The 20,789-nt window shown below is 43.1% G+C and overlaps 1 protein-coding gene across 1 annotated transcript in view; it reads right to left on the bottom strand.

The window, feature by feature from the left end:
* Positions 1–15,113, bottom strand: part of LOC308297277 (inactive phospholipase D5-like) — a gene marked incomplete at both ends in the record, with an annotated part of 114,741 nt that extends 99,628 nt beyond the window's left edge. Inside the window, one exon of the mRNA XM_080740690.1 lies at positions 14,928–15,113. Within this exon, the coding sequence (XP_080596816.1) occupies positions 14,928–15,113 (186 nt within the window). The remainder of the gene's footprint in view (positions 1–14,927) is intronic.
* Between the last annotated feature and the right edge of the window lie 5,676 nt (positions 15,114–20,789).

The raw sequence follows: 20,789 nt of genomic DNA, 5'->3' as shown, positions 1-20,789 counted from the left end.
CTTGCATATTAAGCAAGGAATTTTGGCTAAGGGCGAGCGCCAAGTCTCTTTTCATGCTGAATGGCCAAACAGGGGTGTGGGCTATTTGTAGGCTAATGTATGGTGGTTATATTGGACCTGGTGCCAGAAGCACCACAACACCTTGTCAAACTGTCACCTTGGCAGAGGTCTGTGTGCATTTTTCTAGTTTTAAAGGTTGTTTTTGGTGTCTGGCAATAACTTTTAATTCAATTCATTTTGGTTTTTAACTGTGCATATTATAATTATGTATATTGTACGGTATCTTTGTGCGTGTGTTTGTTTGTGTGTGTGTGTGTGTGTGTGTGTGTGTGTGTGTGTGTGTGTGTGTGTGTGTGTGTGTGTGTGTGTGTGTGTGTGTGTGTGTGTATTATATTGTGATTTAAAGATGCAGGGTGAAACATTTTAATTCAGAGCCTGTCAGAGACTACCAGACTGTCTCTCCCTAAGTCCCAAGTTGTAGAATCCAAAAAGCCCCCTTTCAGCACTGTCAGAGACTTCTTAAAGCCTCCCCACACACAGAGAAGAGGAGCTGAGAATTGAAAATCCACTGCTATTCTTGCGTTGGTCATCGTCCCTAGATGGAAATAGCCACAATAGCAGTAAGGATTAAGATGAGGGGTAAAGCTGAGAATAAAAGAAGTAGACAGCAGTTCTTGTACTGAATCAGCTGTCCTCGCATTCCACATTCACCCATCACCCCTCACTTGACTTATACAGTACATTGAAGGGACATTATTTTCACATTAACCACGATCCCTAACTTTTAAAATCACAAATAGCCGATTTCTATAATAGCACAATTTCACAACGCATACCGATTAACGCATCCTATCGGGATGCATTGTGAACTTGTAGATCAGCTATTTTCCCTATTCATCGTACAACAAAGTAAATAGGCCTTAAAGTTAAAAGTTGGATTTGTGTGGGAACAAAAGCCTATAACCTCACATACTGTAAAATTACACAAAAGGTACCGTAATATTCTGCTGAGAATTGGTATAGTACAGTATATATATATAAAATCCTTTGTTACTCTGAGAGTACCTGGTTTAATGTCCAAATGTTTCTTATTTTATTTTGTGCAGCCCTATACTGCTATACTGTCCACAGCACCAGATGAGTTGACATATCTGCAGTTGACACTACAAGCAGACGCAACCTCAGCAAGCAATTCCTCAGTCCAGCCAGGCACGTGCACATATAGACATGCATCAAAGGGTTCTTGAGCCCCTGCCCTTTTATCCGTCTGTAAAAAAGTGCCCTCTCCAGACCACGAAAGCAGTTTTTACTATGGTGAAAGAAATGCAAATACCCTCTTTCTATGCCATACCTGAAGGCAGCTTTCACGAGATTTGCCTTGTCAAAACTCTCCTGAACTTGAATGCATGCAGCATCTTATGTTGAAAGAATTGCCCTCTCTGTGTAGAAATCCATGCCATAACACCTGCCTGAGGTCTGCTATTTTCGATATTTTCACCAAAAGGCCCTTTAGAAATCTCTTACATTCTCTGCACGTCACTCCCTGCATCCAGTTAACCCCTTTCCAGCAGCTATAACTCCCACACCTGTCCTTGCTCTTCACAGCTCAATAAGGGATTCTGGCACTTTGTTTGCTGCCTTCTGTTTGGACTGGAGAGCCCATACAGATTGACGGACAAGGGTGCATTGCCCAGAGGGCCTGACCCAGGCCCTACTCTGTTTAATAGACCCAGTCTCATATCCCAGCTCCACAACAACACCCCCCATTATAATTAAAACTGACATGTCTATAGCGCTGGAAACCTCAGGTTGCTCGCTGGCTGGCTCCCAGCCAAGCCGTTCTATATGGAGATGGAAATGGTGTTGTACTGTACTAGGACAAGGTCCCTCTAGTTGAAGAGTCATTGACCTGACTGCAGGATGGCATGTTCATACATACCATTAAGAGGCGATAAAATGATGGCATTTGATGAGATAAAACTTTGTGGTCCCAACATGGCGAAAGTATGGCATAACGATAGTCAGGAATGGGACATACTGTAACTACTGTACAGCTACGATGTTGGGAGAAAAATAAGGTCAGAAAATCTTACATGCGTCTCACAAGAGGAAATTCAGTAGTTGTGTCCCTTAAGTCCAGTACAATTTAGTTTCTGAGTATTCCCAATAACCTACAGAGCCTGACTCACAGTGTGTGCACAGTGCACTCTGAAATTCAAATCAGACAGCATCCTGCTGACTATGCAGTGCATGTCGGTCCCATCGGCAATCCCCGCTTTGCACTGTGCAGGCAAGCGTTCTGACAGGCAGGTGCTTGTTGTGACCTACTTCACCCTAAAGCCGGGCCGTTCTTCCCTTTTCACCACTTTATAGGCTACGTGTATATAGGCTACGCATGTCGCTACGCATGTCGCATGCCCTTTTTTCTCACAAAGGCCTAAGACACAAAATCTGGGCTAACATTTTTCCTTTCGAATGCAATAATAATTCTTTCCTTCTTTTTATGGCTTGGCTCTGCAGGAGTCTACCACCTGTGTGTGTGTGTGTGTGTGTGTGTGTGTGTGTGTGTGTGTGTGTGTGTGTGTGTGTGTGTGTGTGCGTGCGTGCGTGCGTGCGTGCGTGCGTGCGTGCGTGCGTGCGTGCGTGCGTGCGTGCGTGCGTGCGTGCGTGCGTGCGTGCTACGTGCGTGCGTGCGTGCGTGCGTGTACATGTACGTGTACGTGTGTCTGTCTGTGTGTCTGTCTGTCTGTCTGTCTGTTTCCGGAGCTAAGCTCACAAATTGCTGGACCAGTCCGCACCAAAGTTCTTGTGCTCACTGCCAGTAGCTCACATGATGCCAAACCTCCTCCGCCTGTGGAGGAGGAGAAGTGTCCTGCCCAGGTTCTTGCTGAGGTCGAATGGGGACATGTGCCCACTTTAGCCTTGTGTAGACTATTATCATCTGCTTTGTTTTGCTGATGTTGAGATGGAAGTTGTTGTCCTGACACCATGCTTCTCACTTCCTCTCTGTAGGCCATCCCATCATAGTTTGTAATCAGGCCATTGTAATCAGACAGTGTCATCTGCAGTGCTGGCGCCAGACAATGATAAGCAGGGGGCATATGTATTTCATAGAGGGGCATTTTATTTTTAAACACCCCTAGATAGGCTAGAACAAATGCTGCTGTTACAGTATATATCACAGAGCCAATAAGCAAAACGATGCATCAAAAACAAAACCAATCACACCTAGTGTGAAGTGAGTGGTGTTATTTATGAGTTAATTTCATGGGACAGGGACAATGGTTTTCTTTGGAAATATGCAACGGACTGTAGTACAGAGGTTATCATTATTGGTAAGATGTATTCATTATTCTCTACAGTAGGTAGCCTGAAAACATGCCCGTTTTGAGCATGTATTAATCCTTTTGGTTTTACTGCACATACTGTACATCAGCCCTACTGTAGATATCTCCAGTGGGTAGCGGTGGGCATATATAGCTGGGGTCTGATTCTCTTTTCTACATTTTTATCCAACGATTTCGAGTTTCGAGCCAACCAAGATCTTCCTACAGACCTCTTCCTCAAGCTCTGAGGGAGACTGCGGTCTGTTTTTATTCCTATCTATTGTTACTGTTTTTGGTCCAGCACCTTGTACGTTGGATGTGCGTGTCTTTTGGCAGTTTTTCGTCTTCCCTCAAGCTTGGCATGCACAAGCACACCACACTTTCCTGTTAACCCAATGGCTCATCCTAACATAATCGATACACTTACTGATGTATGCATTGACCAGTTCCATGTAATAATCAATATTCTTCTCCTCTGTTTCCCAAAAACATGCCACTGATGACCGTTAACAGCCCAAAATAGATCCCCTGCTAAATACCATGGGGTATAACCTGTCCCTGAGGTTTCAAAAAGGCTGACCCATTTTAACCCCGGGTAGTTAGATGTTTAGCTTAATGTTAACATTGTTTTCTCACTCAACAGTAAACAGACAAACATACAGTATATGTGTATACAGGGTATCTGCACATTCTAAAGTGACAATTTAAGGACTTATACCTTTTTAGTACCTCTGGTCAAACATTGGCCAAATTGCCAAATATTAGGGGCAGAAATTGTGAAAATAGCAAATCTACTTGCTCAAACCGCCTCGCAACGCGAGGCGTTGTGAGCAAGTAGATCGGCTATTTTCACAATGGAATGGATCGAGTCAAACTAAATATAATGCCAACTCCTACAATTCCAAGTGCTTGTGCATAGTGGGGGGGGGGGGGGGGGTCCCCAGTTAAAATATGATTATTTTGGGGGTCGCGGCCTGAAAAGGTTGATAACCACTAATGTACAGTTCAAGGAGGTGGCTTGTCTGCTGTAGATGACCCACAGAGGTGACAGCTCAGCGGTACTGAGCCTATACATCAGCTGAACTCACAGAACAGAGAGCCCACAGCGCTGGAGCTGTCAGCGGGACATCAGCTATACATGCTTCAGTTCTGGGAGTCGACCCAGTTACTGCACCACACCACCCTGACCCAGAACCAACATCTAAATCACCAATACCTCTGTCAAAATAATATGTTGTACATCCTTTATTATTTTGGTCACTATACTTTCCCCCTTTTTCTTGTTTGGTTATGTAATGTACTAGCTGGTCCTTGTCTTCAAGAGACACATTTCTTCCAATGGAGACAACACAAAGTAACCTTAAAAACTTGTAGAGGTGGAGTGTTACATGTCTGAGGAATTGTCTAGTACCAGCAGTTGGCATAGCGGGCCGGGCACCTAGGCAGCTAATGTTGCAGGTTTGAATCCCGTGTCACTCCCCATATCTGTCTCCCCATTTCCTGTGAGACTATTGTATACTATCTATAACAAGGCAGAAAAAAACATAATTTCTCTCTGTGGCAAGGTAAACCTTGCAGTAGAGTCTAATATTGTGGTAGTATGGGGCAGAGCAGTGTTTGTTCATGAACTTAAAGGGCAATATATATATATGGATGTGCTGGGGAGGAAGTGCACTCATTACTACTTCATCACCTTGCCCTTTCATATTACAGACCAATGCTCTCTCTCTCTCTCTCTCTCTCTCTCTCTCTCTCTCTCTCTCTCTGTGTGTGTGTGTGTGTGTGTGTGTGTGTGTGTGTGTGTGTGTGTGTGTGTGTGTGTGTGTGTGTGTGTGTGTGTGTGTGTGTGTGTGCGTGTGCGTGTGCGTGTGCATGTGTGCATGTGTGCATGTGTGTGTGTGTGTGTGTTTTGCTTGTGGTGCTATATTACTTTTGTCCCCGGACCCCACTTTGAGAACCACGGCAGTTCAGTGTATGCATTTGTAACTTAAGAAAAGGTTTTCTTAGTACGGAGAACAGGTATCTGAGTAGGTGACAGACTGTAGGTGAGAGAGATACGTAAAACAAAGTGACGCATGACCAAGCATTACCAAGCCCTAAGAACCGGTCATGTGTGACTGTGAGCTTTGCAATACTGCTTTAATATCTTGGATAACAGTCCTCACAAGGTATTACTGTGTTCACATATTAGACAATATCTCCCCCTGCTGCTTGAAGTGTGTAAGTGGGGTTTGTCAGACATACAGATGCTTCGATAGATCTGGTTACTGCCCTCCATGAAAAACATATAGTTCAGGAACTGATTAGTTTGTTGATTTTATGTAGCTTGACAACATTTCCATCGATTTCATAGATACCGGTAGATTCATAGACTTGTTTGACAGCACTGTCATCAGTCTATGTTGGATTCATGTTAATGTGTATTTTCGATACTTTGTAAACATGACCTTTCACTCCGTACTTGGTCTGCTCTTTTTTTTTACCTCTAAACCAAACCTATTTGCAGAAAATAGCCGATCTACAAGCTCTCAATGCATCGCAGCGCAAGGCGCTGAGAGCTTGTAGATCTGCTATGTTTGGCTTATGTTCTCAGAATAGGGATGCGAGGCACAGCGAGGGTTCAAGTTGTTAATTTGAAAGAATTATTCTATCATACAAGGATTTGGCAGCCCCATGTAGTAACTCTAAGGACCCCCTAGGGGTCCCGGACCCCCTGCTGAAGACCCCTGCCCTAGTCAACTTGGTAACCTATGTTTATGTTTCCATTACAACTATAGTCAGGGAGGTTTGTTGTCAAATGTTCAGTTCATTAATTCATTCACAAAGACAATGAGAAAACAAGCATTTGATCGACACTTTAATAAAAAGATTAACATCACCATCAACAAAATGGTAGTTGTCACGCTGCGATGTCCAGACAATGTGGGGAGCTGGTTGAGAACATCAAAACGTGCTAGCTGGTTATCCCTCGACAATAATTTTTGTGCCTAATGGGCTGCTGTAAAAAATGGAGATTGGCCAGATCCCACCCCCTGGCTCTGAGCTACAGCTGAGCTACAGTGCGCTATAAATTGTTTAGTTTTTTTCTCGCCTCTATGACTGACTGGTTAATGGATGGAATAACATCACATTACGGTAATCCAACGGCTAGTCCGGAATTCTCCTTTAAGAGTACTTTGGTCACTCAGTGCACAAAGTAGGCTATGCATTAAAGTGGCACTCAGCATTGAACACAATCACCAGGGATTATTAGTGACAGGGTTTGTTGCCTTCATATAAAAATATCTCTGCTTCCTTCTTCCCTTTCTGTCTTTCTTATGTAAGTTATGTACAACATCCCTCCTCCTGTCTGTCAATCTAATTATGTGTAGATAAAGAAATCCCTTTCTCCATCTGGCCTCCCGCAGACTGTAAAAGGTCGCTTATAATTGTGGGCTCGCCTGGAAGGCGAGCACACGTATGTTATCTTCATTATTTATCTATCAGTCAGTCAGTATCTCCTCAAAACTTTGGCGCGCTTCATCTCTTAAACGCTTACACCTTTCAACACCATTCAAATTTTTATGTGTTCAGCTTACTGAGGACACGTGTGCTTGTACTTTTGGGTTTGAAATGTTTTGTAGTATAAATATAAAAAAATAAAAATGTTTAACTTTAAGCACCCAATGCATTTCCAATGGGTTTAGTGAGTGGGGACAGAGTGGAGAGAAGGATAATAGACCCATGTTTATGTTAAGGCGCTGTGGCTGCAGTGTTCACACTTCAGATATGCTATCTATATCATTGCGTTCACACAGGTCTGCTCTCTGATTTGATCCAAATGTCTAAGCTGTGTGATGTATAAAACTATAGTTATAGTTAAAACTATAAATAAATGTCCCTCTCCACTCTACTGATTACACAGCTGTGATCAAGAATCAAGTCCGGGCGATGGGATGTAAATCCCATAGCCATATATCCTAGAGCCCGCAGGGACAGTCAGCCATATTAGTGGTTGTTGTTGGTTGTCAGGGAGATATCAAAACCAATGCATTTCCAAGTCAGATCCACAAACACAATAAAAGCCATGCTCCACTCCTCAGTCTGGAGTGGCCACATAGAAGAACGCCTTGGTTATAGACATAGTGGAGGACAGATGTGATCTGGGATTGTTAGCCTACAGTATATGCACTCAATATACTCCACTACAGTTGGAGTCCATTTGACAGTTGCTGGTTCCCAAACACAGAATCAAAAATGTAGATCTAGAACACATAGAATATGTACAGTACAGTAAGGTTCAGTAGAGTACAGTAAAAGTACAGTAAGGTTCAGTAGAGTACAGTAAAGTACAGTAAGGTACAGAAAGGTACAGTACAGAAAGGTACAGTAGAGTACAGTACAGTAAGGTACAGTAAAGTACAATACAGTACAGTAAGGTACAGTAGAGTACAGTAAAGTACAATAAAGTACAGTAAAGTAGAATAAAGTACAGTAAGGTACAGTGGAGTACAGTAAAGTACAGTAGAGTACAGTAAAGTACAGTATAGTAAGGTACAGTAGAGTACAGTACAGTAAGGTACAGTACGGTACAGTAGAGTACAGTATAGTATAGTACAGTAAGGTACAGTACAGTACAGTAAGGTACAGTAGAGTACAGTACAGTAAGGTACAGTAGAGTACAGTAAAGTACAGTAAGTTACAGTAGAATACAGTAAAGTACAGTACAGTAGAGTACAGTAAAGTACAGTAAGTTACAGTACAGTACAGTACAGTACAGTACAGTACAGTACAGTACAGTACAGTACAGTAAGGTGCAGTACAGTATAGTAAGGTACAGTACAATACTGTAAGGTACTGTACCTTACAGTACCTTAAAGTATCCTATTTGTTGGGTTGGAATCGAGCCCACACTGTTTCGAAGGAACAGTATTTCTAGTTCTGTTTGAGAGTTGTGAAAATTCTGGTATATAAAATGTTCCCTTTACTATAGTTCTGCATTCTGCTGCAGGCATTGATGAGATGGATAAAAAGGCAGACTGCCAAGTCCCCCGTTTCATTCCACTGGCGTCCCTCTCACTGGCTGTCTTCCACAGGCCGACTGAAGACTGGGCAATAGCGCCTTACCACGAGGGTGCAAAGAACCCTATTAATCAACCAATCACACCTCAGAGAAAGACATTTCCCATTAACACACTGTAGAACCAATGGCACAGTCGTCTGACAGGAGGTAGTGACATCTTTTGATCAGGTTCTGGCACGGCTTGACAACGACAGAATCACTTGAGTCTTAGAAAGATCAAAGGTATGGAGGAGCTGAGATAGAAAGCGTTTTGTATCTATCAGCGACTCATGAGTCAATGTGCAGAATGTGCACTGCTCAATGCGGAATATTTCAGTGATGGATATGTAACTTGCCAATTAAAGTTGAAAAAGAGCCACTGATTCATCTTCAGCATGCAACAAAAAAGGCTCCCTGCTACCTTCAGACAGGAGACAAGGCATGTCCTGGAGCAGTGTCTGATTGTATGAAACACTAGCAGAAACCAAGCTACTGTAGCACTAATGAGACCAAGCCATATCAGTGCAGACAAACAAACAACTGCACTTTATCAAGTACCCCATTCAAGCAATTATTGATCCAACTTCAAGTTTGTCATCCACACACACGCGTGTGCGCACGCACGCACACGCTCACTCACACACGCACGCACGCACGCACGCACGCACGCACGCACGCACGCACACACACACCTTCCACTATTATAATGTACTGTACTGTATAAGAATCCTCACTTTCTTATCCTCTGGCGATTTGTTTGATGGGCTGTCTGCTGAAACGGTTCTAATAAACCATACTCCTAGAGTCTGGTATCTGAGAACAGTCTTATCCCTCTGTTTAACCATTTTGCACTTGAATATAAGAACTCAAAGGGTGAGGAAGATCTATAAATCCTTGTCTCCTGCATTTTGGTTCTCATATAACTGCTACCATACTCAGTCACATAATTATTCAATCTAACTCTGGTCAAATCCTGTCAAAAACTGTGTGGAATGCTGTACAGCTTGTTCCAAATACTTGGAAAAGGTGGTAAGTGAAAGCTTCATGTTTATTTACACCTCAACTCCGTACCTATGACTGATTTGTTTTTGTTTTGTCCGTTTGTACCCACACATTTATCTTGTGGTATCTTATGGCGGAAAAGAATTATGAAAAGGAAAATAACAATTTAGTCATGGATGGATAAGTGGTTGACATCTCTGGAACCACTTCTATAGCAGTCTTATCAGTACAAAGAGTACAAACACTCAGAGATTAGAGGCCAGCTGGTTAATTGCTCCTGCGAGGGCAATTTCTGCTGCTGCACTGGCAAATTCTACAGGTTGGTCAAGGCACCTGTTCAGCAGAGTTCAGAACTGGCTCTGAAAATATGTTCCTCCTCATTTGTTAAACCCACCCAGAGAAACTGCTCCTGGTGAAAAAGAAAAGTCTGGTAACTACGTGCATCAGAGGAGATATATGCGCTTGTGTACACACACACCCTCCCACTTGACCAAATGTAAAGGTTAGCAGTGACACGAGTGGGGAAAATTGGCATGACTAGAATGGGAGAAAAAAGGAAAGCTTTCTCAAATGGGAGAGAAAACCTCCAGGGCCCAATTCGGAGCCCAATTTACCAGCCCAATACGAGGCTCAACACTGTTACCATGACACTGAGAAGTCGATGAGAGCAAGGAGAAGACTATACAGTACTTTTAGCTGCAAGAGTCCAAAGATTTTCTAGGGTGGTATATTCTGCAGCCAGAGGGGATGGATCCCTCCTCTGCCTGTCTAGTCTCCCATGTTTCCATCTTAGTAAAGCAATCAAACCCTCCAATAGCATTCCTTATATAAACTACCTAAACTACCTCTACTAAACTAAACTACCAACCGCATTCCTTACACCAACTACCTAAAACAGCTGTTCTAAATACAAAACCCAATTAAACAAAACAAATGACACATTATACTTGGTTATTTATTTGAGGAAGACATTTTGATGTCATGGACCTGTTCACCACCTGGGGCACTAACACACATAATTTAAAAAAATAGCCAGGGGGTTGCAAGTGCAACACATAATATGTACGACACATCAAAGCTAAAATCAAAGGCAGTCAACTAAGAACAAAATGCAGTCAACTATGCAACATTCGACAATTTCGGGAAAAGTGTTTTCCCGAAAAACACTTTTCCCGAAAAAGTGTTTTCCCCCCTCCACGGGGGAAATCTTTATAGGACCTCGTCTCGGAGCACAACGGTATGCAGCGACGGGTGAGGTTCTATATGGGGCTACCCCAAACCCATCATTATTGATGGAACAAGAGTAAAAAAAAATGTTTGGTAGGATTCATATCTCCATGTTACTTATTTACTGATTGTATGAATGAATTAATAGATATTGTTTGTGTATATTATATTGCTCTGGTTCAAAGTGTATTTTTTTATGACCGTAGGCAGTTCCTGTGATAAAATGCACCAGCATCCAGAGTTGAACATGTTTTGTACAAAATAATGGACCAAGGCAATGTAAAATGAAAGAATGCTCAAATAATAGAAAATTCTAAAGGTTTCGCAAAACTTTCAAGCAGTAGTTAATAGCTCATATTGCCCACATAATGGTTTTGCAGCATACAGCAAATTATGCTTTTCAGTACAGTTTCCTCCTTTTTGTAAAGCCTTAACTGCTGACATGGAATTAGTTTGACTGCTCTGCCTGAAGTGATAATGTTAGTAGAAGTAATTCATGGTACTGCATCCCAATAAATATTCACAGACATAAATCAGATGACTTGATGGTCTTGGATGCTGCAGATGTTACACAAATACACCCCAGCTGATATTTAAATGAGCTAAACAAAATGCTAACATAACTGTAGACTGCTATTGTATACCTCAAACAGTCATCATTAAGCCACAGAAATATCCTCAGATTGGAGGCAATACAGATTAGTATTGCTATTAGCACAGGACAGTTCTGCTGCACCCAAGTTCACAATGGGCCCGATTCATCAATCTGGTCGTAAATATAGTGTAAATAAAGTGACTAAATCTGTCTTATATTTCTGTCTTACCTTCAAAATCCCTTCAAAATCCCTGACAAAAAAAAAGAAGAAAAATGCTGAATCTGACTCCTAACTTGGGAATTGTCCTAAATGCTGGTAAAATCAAAATAAGGGTGTACTGTAATTTGGCCATAAAGTGCTTGATGAATCGGGCCCAATGTCCCTCCCTTGCCTCTCAGTCAGTAATATCTCATATCTCTGGGGTATTTGGAAACTGTGGGGGCCAATTCGTCCGTTTTGAGAGACACGACTTTCCTACAGACTTGTGACTTTACTTGATACAAGCGTGACTTGGGTCATAATGCCAGTAGTCAAATGTGTGTGCCAAAAACTCTTTCAAGCTTACAATCTCCCTTCCATCCTCTCTTTTATAGCCCTCTTAGAGAGGCCTCGTAGCAATGTTTGCCAGCAGGATATAACTCTTAATTCAACTCCTGGCAAGCTCTATTGTTTTTAGCACTGGGAGATTTGCATTACTGATGCTTTGATTAGCTTCTGCATTGTACAATTGAACAATTTTTAGGTAAGCTGTATGGGAAGTAGGGCTTGACCCTAAGGGACAAGATTAAAATATAAGATACCGGTACTTGAATTTGGGAATTAAGGTTTGGAGCAAATACTTTTTTGAATTGCAGATGAGCTAGATAGATAGATAGATACCTTTATTATCCCAAGGTGGAAAATCAGTTGCCCAGAGGTAGGTTATTTACAAAGTTACAGAGAAATATGAAAGAGATAAAACAAGAACAAGAACAGAGTACAGTAAAGAGGAGCTTGCTAATTAGCAGGGGGTTTCAAACTTTTTTCATGTTGCAGATTCCCGAATCGACAAATTCTGTCCTAGTCACCCTGGAATGAAATATCACTTGATCCTGAAGATTTACACTGTACATTCAGAAGATCAGACTCTTCCTCACCAAGGAGTCTGCCCAGCTCCTTATCCGAACCTCAGCCATCTCTTCTACATCCCATAAATGTCACGCCTCCCCCGTCTGCGTTCCCTTCACTGGCATCTAGTTTCTTCCCGCATCCAATTCAAAACACAGGTAATGGCTTACAGAGCAATGAAGATCATGGCACCCTGTTATATTCTGCCACCTCTACACCCTTATCTACAAACGTAGATCATATAACACTGTCGCTGCCTTCCCTACGACATCCTGGCCAATGATCCATGCTTTCCATACTCTTCTCCCCTCAGGTACTCAAGCTGTAGAAGGACCCGAGGGGGGCATCCTTAAGGATGCCAGGGGGGATTAAGACCTACTGTATAGGAGAGACATTTCTTCATCATTATCCACCAGCGTTGTTGAGGTGCCCACCATTGACTGTGATACTGTGCGCACACACATACAGTATGTGAAATTCATGCATTGGGATACAGGTATTTACATTATTTTTTGTGCGGTTGTGGTTTATATGATGTAAGAGCATGAATTACTTCTGAATAACTGCTGTATGCTGAGAGCCAGGGTGTGTTTGTGTGTGTGTGTGTGTGTGTGTGTGTGTGTGTGTGTGTGTGTGTGTGTGTGTGTGTGTTAAGAGTTAAGATCTGTTTATTTGACAGGGACCGTGCTCATTAATGGACATGTCAGTTTTCACTTCAATGTAAATGAGCCAGAGTTAGCCCGCCGTGGGCTAATTTTCATCTGTAGTCCCTGGACCCCCATTGGTGGTGATCAACCCCCCCAATCCAACCCTTGTGTGTGTGTGTGTGTGTGCGTGTGTGCGTGTGTGCGTGTGTGTGTGTGTGTGTGTGTGTGTGTGTGTGTGTGTGTGAGTGTGTGTGTGAGTGAGTGAGTGAGTGAGTGAGTGAGTGAGTGAGTGATGGAGTGATGGAGTGATGGAGTGAGTGAGTGAGTGAGTGAGTGAGTGAGTGAGAGACAGAGAGACAGAGAGACAGAGAGACGAGTGTGAGTGTGTACATGCATCATGAGTGTATCTTTGTTGTGTGTATGTGTACAGTATATGCTTCATCCAGTGTGTGCTGATGCACTTACATGTAGCCCCGTACTGTAGGTGTGTGCACAGGTCTGCAATGAGGGCTGCAGGCTGAATTACCATCTTAGTTGGTTATGCAGAGAGGCCCATTACTGTAAAGCAGCTCTCTGGACCTTGCTGTCCTTTATAACATCAAATATTCAGCACGCTTCCCCCTTCCCACCCTTCTTTTGAGCTAAAAGTCATGGCTCGACACAACAATAATACATCCTGTTTACCTGCATACAGCAGTCTAGACTCTAGCTCATCTGCCAGGCAGTACAACACGGCTGTCAGACTTCACAAGCTTCGGTGTAAATGTTGCTGCAGAGAGTGTACAAACGGAACCAAATGTGTAGTGATAACCATGTAATGATGGTTGCGTGCTGGTGAAAATGAGAAAACAATGTATTTATTCTCTATATAAAAGTCACACCTGTGTGAAGTGAGCAGTGCTCACTTTGTACTTCACACAAGAAAATACTGTTCCTGAAGAAACAGTGTGTGTTCGAGTAGAACGCCAAGTTCAGTATGATGTATGATGAGATACAGTATGTGCTCATCATTATATTCTCAGAAAGGGGACATGCGGGTAGGGACATACAACATCAGTTTTTGATACAATGGAAAAACACTGCATATACACATGGTCATACACACAACGTTACGAAATGGAGCAGCTACCACCGCTCAAAAATGCTGAATCTATAACCTACGATCAGAAAGGCACGGGCCTTAGAGCTGGAGCTGGTCCCCTGCATGGTGGCCCACTGGTCCTGTAGTGGTATTAGGATGTGTTAACAGTTAAATGCAGTTGACAAATTCAGTGTAAGTGTAAATGTGCAGGCCAGGGCAATTAATCTCTTTATTGCAGGGCAATAAATACACTTGACACTTAACTTCACACTTGACAGAGCTTTACATCATTGAAGTTGTAAACCACAGTTTGGTCCCAACCTTCTAGTTCCAAATTTGCCTGGAACTTCTGCATCATTAACCCCACAAATGACGCTTTTCGACCGGCAAAGAACCGGTTTGGTTCCCGCCTATGGGATGAACCAGAGGTGAACTTTTCCACAGACAACCGAGTTGGTTCCTAACCGTAAAAGTTGGGAACCACAAAATCCTTGGTTCCTCTGGTTCAATCTGGTGGAAACGCAAGCCAGTTCACGGCCGGTTCGCCAAGGTTCCAAGAAAGTTGAACGGCAATGGTTCTTGAACCAAGGTTCTTTTGGTGGAAAAGGCCCCAAAGAGCCTCAATGGCCACATATTAATATAAGTTCCAACTCTAGAACAAACTTTTTGCGTGACGATTTCAGCCAAAAATGTCCTTTGATCTGAACAAACTTTTGTGTGATGATTTCAGCCAAAAACGTCCTTTGATCTGATTTTCAAATTCTACTGTATATAGTCTCATTGTATGACTCCTGTGCTTGTATGGCCACAGTTGCACAGCATGGAATCATCAACCTTTATTAGCTCATGACTCTCTAGAATATTCTCTTTGCATGACTTTTCCCAACCCCCAGGACTTACGTGCTCCATCTTCTCCTCCTTCTTCCGGAGCCAGACGCTGGCAGAGTAGTCCTGCTGCTGGACCGTGGAGTAGATCGGATTGGTCACGCCCCCTGGCGCTGGGGCCGCGACCCCCAGACCCTTCCTGTCTGATAATCCCCCAGGCCCGCGGCTCCCTCGCGGCCCTCGTACCCCTCTACTCCCCATGTTAACCGGGCGCTGGCTGCTTAAGCTGCGCTCGACTCACCGCACGTCTCAATGTATTGATCAAGTGTCCGAAGCCGAAGACGAATGTTCTCAGTTGGAGTATGCCGTGTCAGTTTAGCCTGATCGTACCTTGAACCCCTTCTGAGCATGCCTAAAAAAATCATTACATTGGCTCACCAGTCCAAAATTCCCAAGAGAGGGATACCTCTAGTCCTCTACTGAAGCACTGAGCATGTGTTCAGCTGCTTGTCTACTGTCAAATAAACATCCCAGGGCTTATTTCAAACAGGCTATTAGCACAACCACTGGCATAACGCTGAAAGGCTTCCTGGAAGGCTCTATACATACTTCAGGCACATTAGTGAGATGCATTTACTATCATCATACCCTCATTAGCCCTATGAAGATCCCTTTCCTAAGTTTCCTTCCATCAGTGCCGGTACAGTAGATTGCCGGTTATACATCCACAGGCTGAGGCATGAATGCTGGACCCGAGTACATTCACCTTCTCAGCAGTATCCCTCGCTGTCCTGCTCCCATGTGGATGTGTGCCATGCCGTGATCTGCTCTTCTGCTCTGATCCGCTGTGAGCTCTGTACAGGCGAGGCACTCGTTGCAGGGCTGCCACAGCCACTCTTAGGGAACCCCCACGTGTGTGAGTGTGTGAGAGAGAGAGAGGGAGGGAGAAGTGAGGAGAGGCGAAAAGAAAGAGAGAGAGGAGGAGAGATGGAAGAGATAGTAAGGGAGAGGGAGGGGAGAGAGAGAAAGATATTATAGGAAGACAAAGATTTAGGAGGTGTGTGTGTGTGTGTGTGTGTGTGTGTGTGTGTGTGTGTGTGTGTGTGTGTGTGTGTGTGTGTGTGTGTGTGGTGATGCTGAGGCAGTGCCAAATAGGAAGGAAGGACCCCCAAGCGAAACGGACACCAGTGGAGTCAGCATCCATAGTGATATTAAAAAAGGGATGGAACACACATCACACACATCACACACACATCACACGCACACACGCACGCACGCACGCGCGCACACGCACACGCACACACACACACACACACACACACACACACACACACACACACACACACACACAGGCTCAATTCTCAACTAAACAAGGCATAAAAGTCTAATAACTGCATGGCCCAACTGTCCAATCTTTAGCTACAGGATATGGATAATGAGGTACTGTACTGTGTGTGCAGTTTGTGAACGAAGTGGCAAAGCTGCACTATACAGGTTGGCTGCTTATAATGTGCATGTCCTAGTGCGATGATGGTCTACGCCTCATTGAGCCAGTTGGAAATAACAATCTAAGTATTTAACTTCTAATAACAATAGAGCTTCACAGGGACAATGTTGGTGTAACTAAGACAATGTTTTACATTTTCTACTAAACTTCACGCTTTCATGGCCAAAGGTACCAAATGTGACATCATGAACATAGCGGCATGAGATGTCACTGGTCTACTTTTGAAAGGACAGTCATATACTGTACTGTACATACAGTACATACAGACAGACATATAGACTAACCCTATTCTCAATGACACCGTAAATACGCAACACATCATGTCTATGATAGTATGGTACAGTGCACTGCAGTACCACAATGTAGTATACTGTAGTATATAGTACAGTAAAATAAGGCTTGACTCAGACCTCTAGGAATATTCTCCTTCTCCTTGTAGGAGTAAAGGAGTCTCTGTGTGTCTAACCCCCAACACATACAGCCACACACACACACACAGGCTGCAGAGTGGTGCAATGAAGCAGCACTCTTTTCCTCTCCTTACTGTGGTCCGCTCTGTCAGGGAAGCGACAGAGCTTAAAAACCCTTAATTAGTCACTACTGGCACCTTGACAAAATCACATTTACAAGCATGCACATGCCTGCCAATGTGTGCGTGCTGTTCCGCGCCGTGCACACACACACAAACACTCACACACCTCCAGACAAACTTTGAAATAATTAAAGAGCCTCCATTGTTCTTTGACCTCCCAGAAATGGAACCGATCCATTTTAACTGTACTACATGCCTCAGTACCCTGCAGTTACAGGCACATGAAGTCCCTTAGTCTTCTGTATGGTCAAATATAATTGGTATGACAGTGCTTAAATTATGAATAAGAAGTCAAGCTGACTAATGCTAATACTTTTAAACCTTGAAACTTATTTTCCCAAAAAGCTTTTAATGGGCAGTGGGTTGAGGATTGGCAGGAAGAGACAAAAGTTGCTGGGGATGTGTGCGTGTGTGTGTGTGTGTGTGTGTGTGTGTGTGTGTGTGTGTGTGTGTGTGTGTTAGGGTTAGTCGACTTCATTACACAAGTCGACTCCCACCAGAGAAAGTCGAAGTTGAAAAAAAGTAATGATGTGATGACGTCATCAAGCGATAAAGTCGACTTCAACTCAACTTTTGACTGAGTCGAGTCGACTTGCAAAAATCACAAGTCGTTAATGCCCTAGTCCTAGTGTGTGTGTGTGTGTATGTTTGTGTGTGTGTGCCACTGCCTGCATGTGCATATTTGTACTGTATATGCTTGTGCTGTCTGCCTGTTGATGTATGGGGGTGGGATGGATGAGTTACGTTTTGAAGGCAGAGAGAGTTCAGCCTGATGGATGAAACTGTTAATCAGCTAATCGTTGAACGCTAAGCTGAATGCAGGCATGGTTAGCTCCACCACTGCACTGAAGGTCTGTCGTTTCTGAGGTACATACACAGACTCCCCAGCGTTTGAGTAGTTCCAAGTCACGTATGTCAGCCAGCCATAACTCATGGTTCAGCTTATTATTGAAACCCTTTCCCTCACTCATCTGGGCACATTCCCTGTTTAGAGTTCGACTCCGTCTCATCGTTTACAACCACACTGTGGAGGGGGAGTTGTGAGTGTCAGGCTGGGTCCCCAGTCGGACCAGGGAGAGAGAAGCTCCGATCCTGTATCAATGAGGGCTTGACACCAAATGCCAATCAGGTCACAATTCAAGGCCTTCAGCTTGGCCTATCCAGCCCATCTTGGCCTATCTCTCCTCCTCCAAAGTAGGAGGAGAGGTTGGACGGCTCTGCCCATTCTGTTTCTTGAAGGGTGTCATGGACTGTCTGTGGGCTGGACAGGTGAATGTACTTCTGAAGACAGTCGAGGCCTGAGTCCCAGAATAAAAGCCTGTAGTGTCAATTCATCTTAAGGTGACTCCACACCGAAGAGACTACATGGAACTCTTTCCAACTCCTGGCAGACTGGCAGTCGGTGGCATTTAGTGGCACAAACATTTGCATTGAACGCTGTCTGCCAGTCTGTTGCCAGGTCTGCTCATTATAAGCGACTTTGGGTCTTCCTGTAAAGTCGCTTGTCAATATTCATAGTTAAGGGTTGCTCTTTGTTAATGTTTATTTTCCTTATAGTAGTTGATTATTTGTGTCTTGCTTTCAAGATTATTAAAATAAAAAGCTGATGTAATAGGGCTAAAGTGGTAAAAATGGTCGCTTCTTTTGGGCTTGTGTCAAATGTGGCAACACACTTTCAGCCTTGTTAGCAAACAAACTGTGCGATTCAGTGATTTCTCTCTCCATAGCACTATTACTAGCGTTGCTCTGGAGTTGATTAGTATAGGAAATTGAGAGTTGAGATTGTGAATTATGCTATTTAGTTAAAATGTGCGACGGGAAAATGTCTCTGACTTATTTAGGCTTGGTTTTGCAGCAGTAGCAAAGTAAAGGTCCATTCTACAACCCCCTCAATTCTGTGTCTCCAGTTGTCCAGTTTCTCATCAGCGAGTCCCTGCGGCTTTATCGACGGCAAGCGTCTCTTGCCAAAAAGCTGCCGACGGCTCCCTGTCGGCAGGAAACGCTTTCCGCCCCCATTGATTCCGAATGGAGTACATTTTCTAAAATTGAATGTTTGTCTTAGGAATGCGAAAAATACAAACAAATATTATTGAACTCAAGTCTCCATGGCATGAGTAATCAATAGAAAAAAAGTCATTTTGGGGGTGAACTACTCCTTTAAGCTATCATTAGTACATTTATACACAGGGACAAAGGAGAGAAAAATTAAATGAGATGTTAAAGAAAATCCTCAACCAGAACAAATTGACTTCAACTAACCCACAAAATACATTCAATACGATCAATATTTTCTTACTCTACTTTTGTATTGAGCTCCTGTATTTATGTTGCCTTCAGACAAAACATCATTCTCTCTAATTGGAGGATACTCCATTCTGTTGGGCTTTACTCTGCCCCAGGGGTGTCACACCACATTCTGGGCCCTGGGTACAAGGATTCACTGTGGGCCCCCCATGAATGTTCTTCATAGGGGAGGGGGTTAAACCCATTTAGACTGGGAACGCATTATTACGCATTATTCTGTTCTTTAACTATTAATAGCAAATAGCAGATACCGGAAGCTCACAGCTGCGAGCTTGTGGATCTGCTATTTTTGAAAAATCGTGAAAAAGTCTTTGAAAAACCTATGTTTCTATGTCATTGGTGCTCCTCAGTGGTGCATAATCTTTACTTTGTGCCACTCTTTTTGACTGATGCTGCTGAGTCATAATAGTATTTGAAAGGAAATGCACGCCTCTCACTGTTTTACCCACATCTAATGTATAAACATTTCTCATAGTGTATAACGGTAAATCATCAGGAGAATGCCAGCTGAATACTGAATGCTGGCTAATCAGTTAACTGAACAGAACCCTGGCCAACTACAATCTGTTTAGCCCCCACAGAAACAAACTAAATGAAAAGATGGCCAAGATTAAATTACTTACTGCAATCACTGCCTTCACTCTCCCCAGAGTTCTTGAATTTAACTTATTAACGTTTAACTCTGGTTCATCTTAAGATATAATCAGGAGTATTATTCTTTATGTAATAAATAAAAGACTATCCTGACATATCCTAATACTATTCAATATGTTTTGGTTCTGTTAATCAATTCATGACATGTTCTAGTTGAAACTACCTAATGTCAAATGTTGTGAAATTTCCTCTGTATCATGTCCTGAACATGGAACATTGTTTAATAATTTCAGATTTTGGGACACACACACACACACACACACACACACACACACACACACACACACACACACACACACACACACACACACACACACACACACACACACACCTAATGCGTGAGGAGACAATTCCCTTTTTCCTTTTTTTTTCATTAGTCTGGATTATTTGACCAATGTACGCATCATACACTAGTAAAATCCTCCGTTCACACAATAGAGTTTTCTAGAGAAAGCAGCAAAATAAAATGTCAGATATGCCGTCCGTTTAAACGACAACTGTGTTTTCGGGCATTGAAAACACAAAACAAAGTGAGACCACCTTCCAGGGTGGAAATCTTTGAAGACGCTCCGCCTCGCGTTTCCATGTGAACGGGCAAAAACGGAATGTGAACGTGTGATGTGAGCCGAGCCACACTGCAATGGTGAATGAATGTAAACAAGGAAATAGTGCGTAAATGTCTGACTGGTCTATGTGGCATTCGACATGGCATGCACACTACAGCGTTTTCAATCACTGTTGAGTGTCCGTCTAAACGCAGAACAAAAAGTGAGAACGCAACAGGACTTTATCGTTTTCTCTAGAGAGTAGAGACCGCTGTCGACTGAACGTGGCCTGAGAGTGTACGAATGAAACCAAATTAGACATTATTTAAATGTCT

Source organism: Nannobrachium achirus (genome assembly GCF_963921795.1).
Source record: "Nannobrachium achirus genome assembly, chromosome: 13".
Taxonomy (NCBI): domain Eukaryota; kingdom Metazoa; phylum Chordata; class Actinopteri; order Myctophiformes; family Myctophidae; genus Nannobrachium; species Nannobrachium achirus.
The sequence above is the reverse complement of the archived record's forward strand: the minus strand, read 5'-3'. Positions and strand labels throughout refer to the sequence as shown.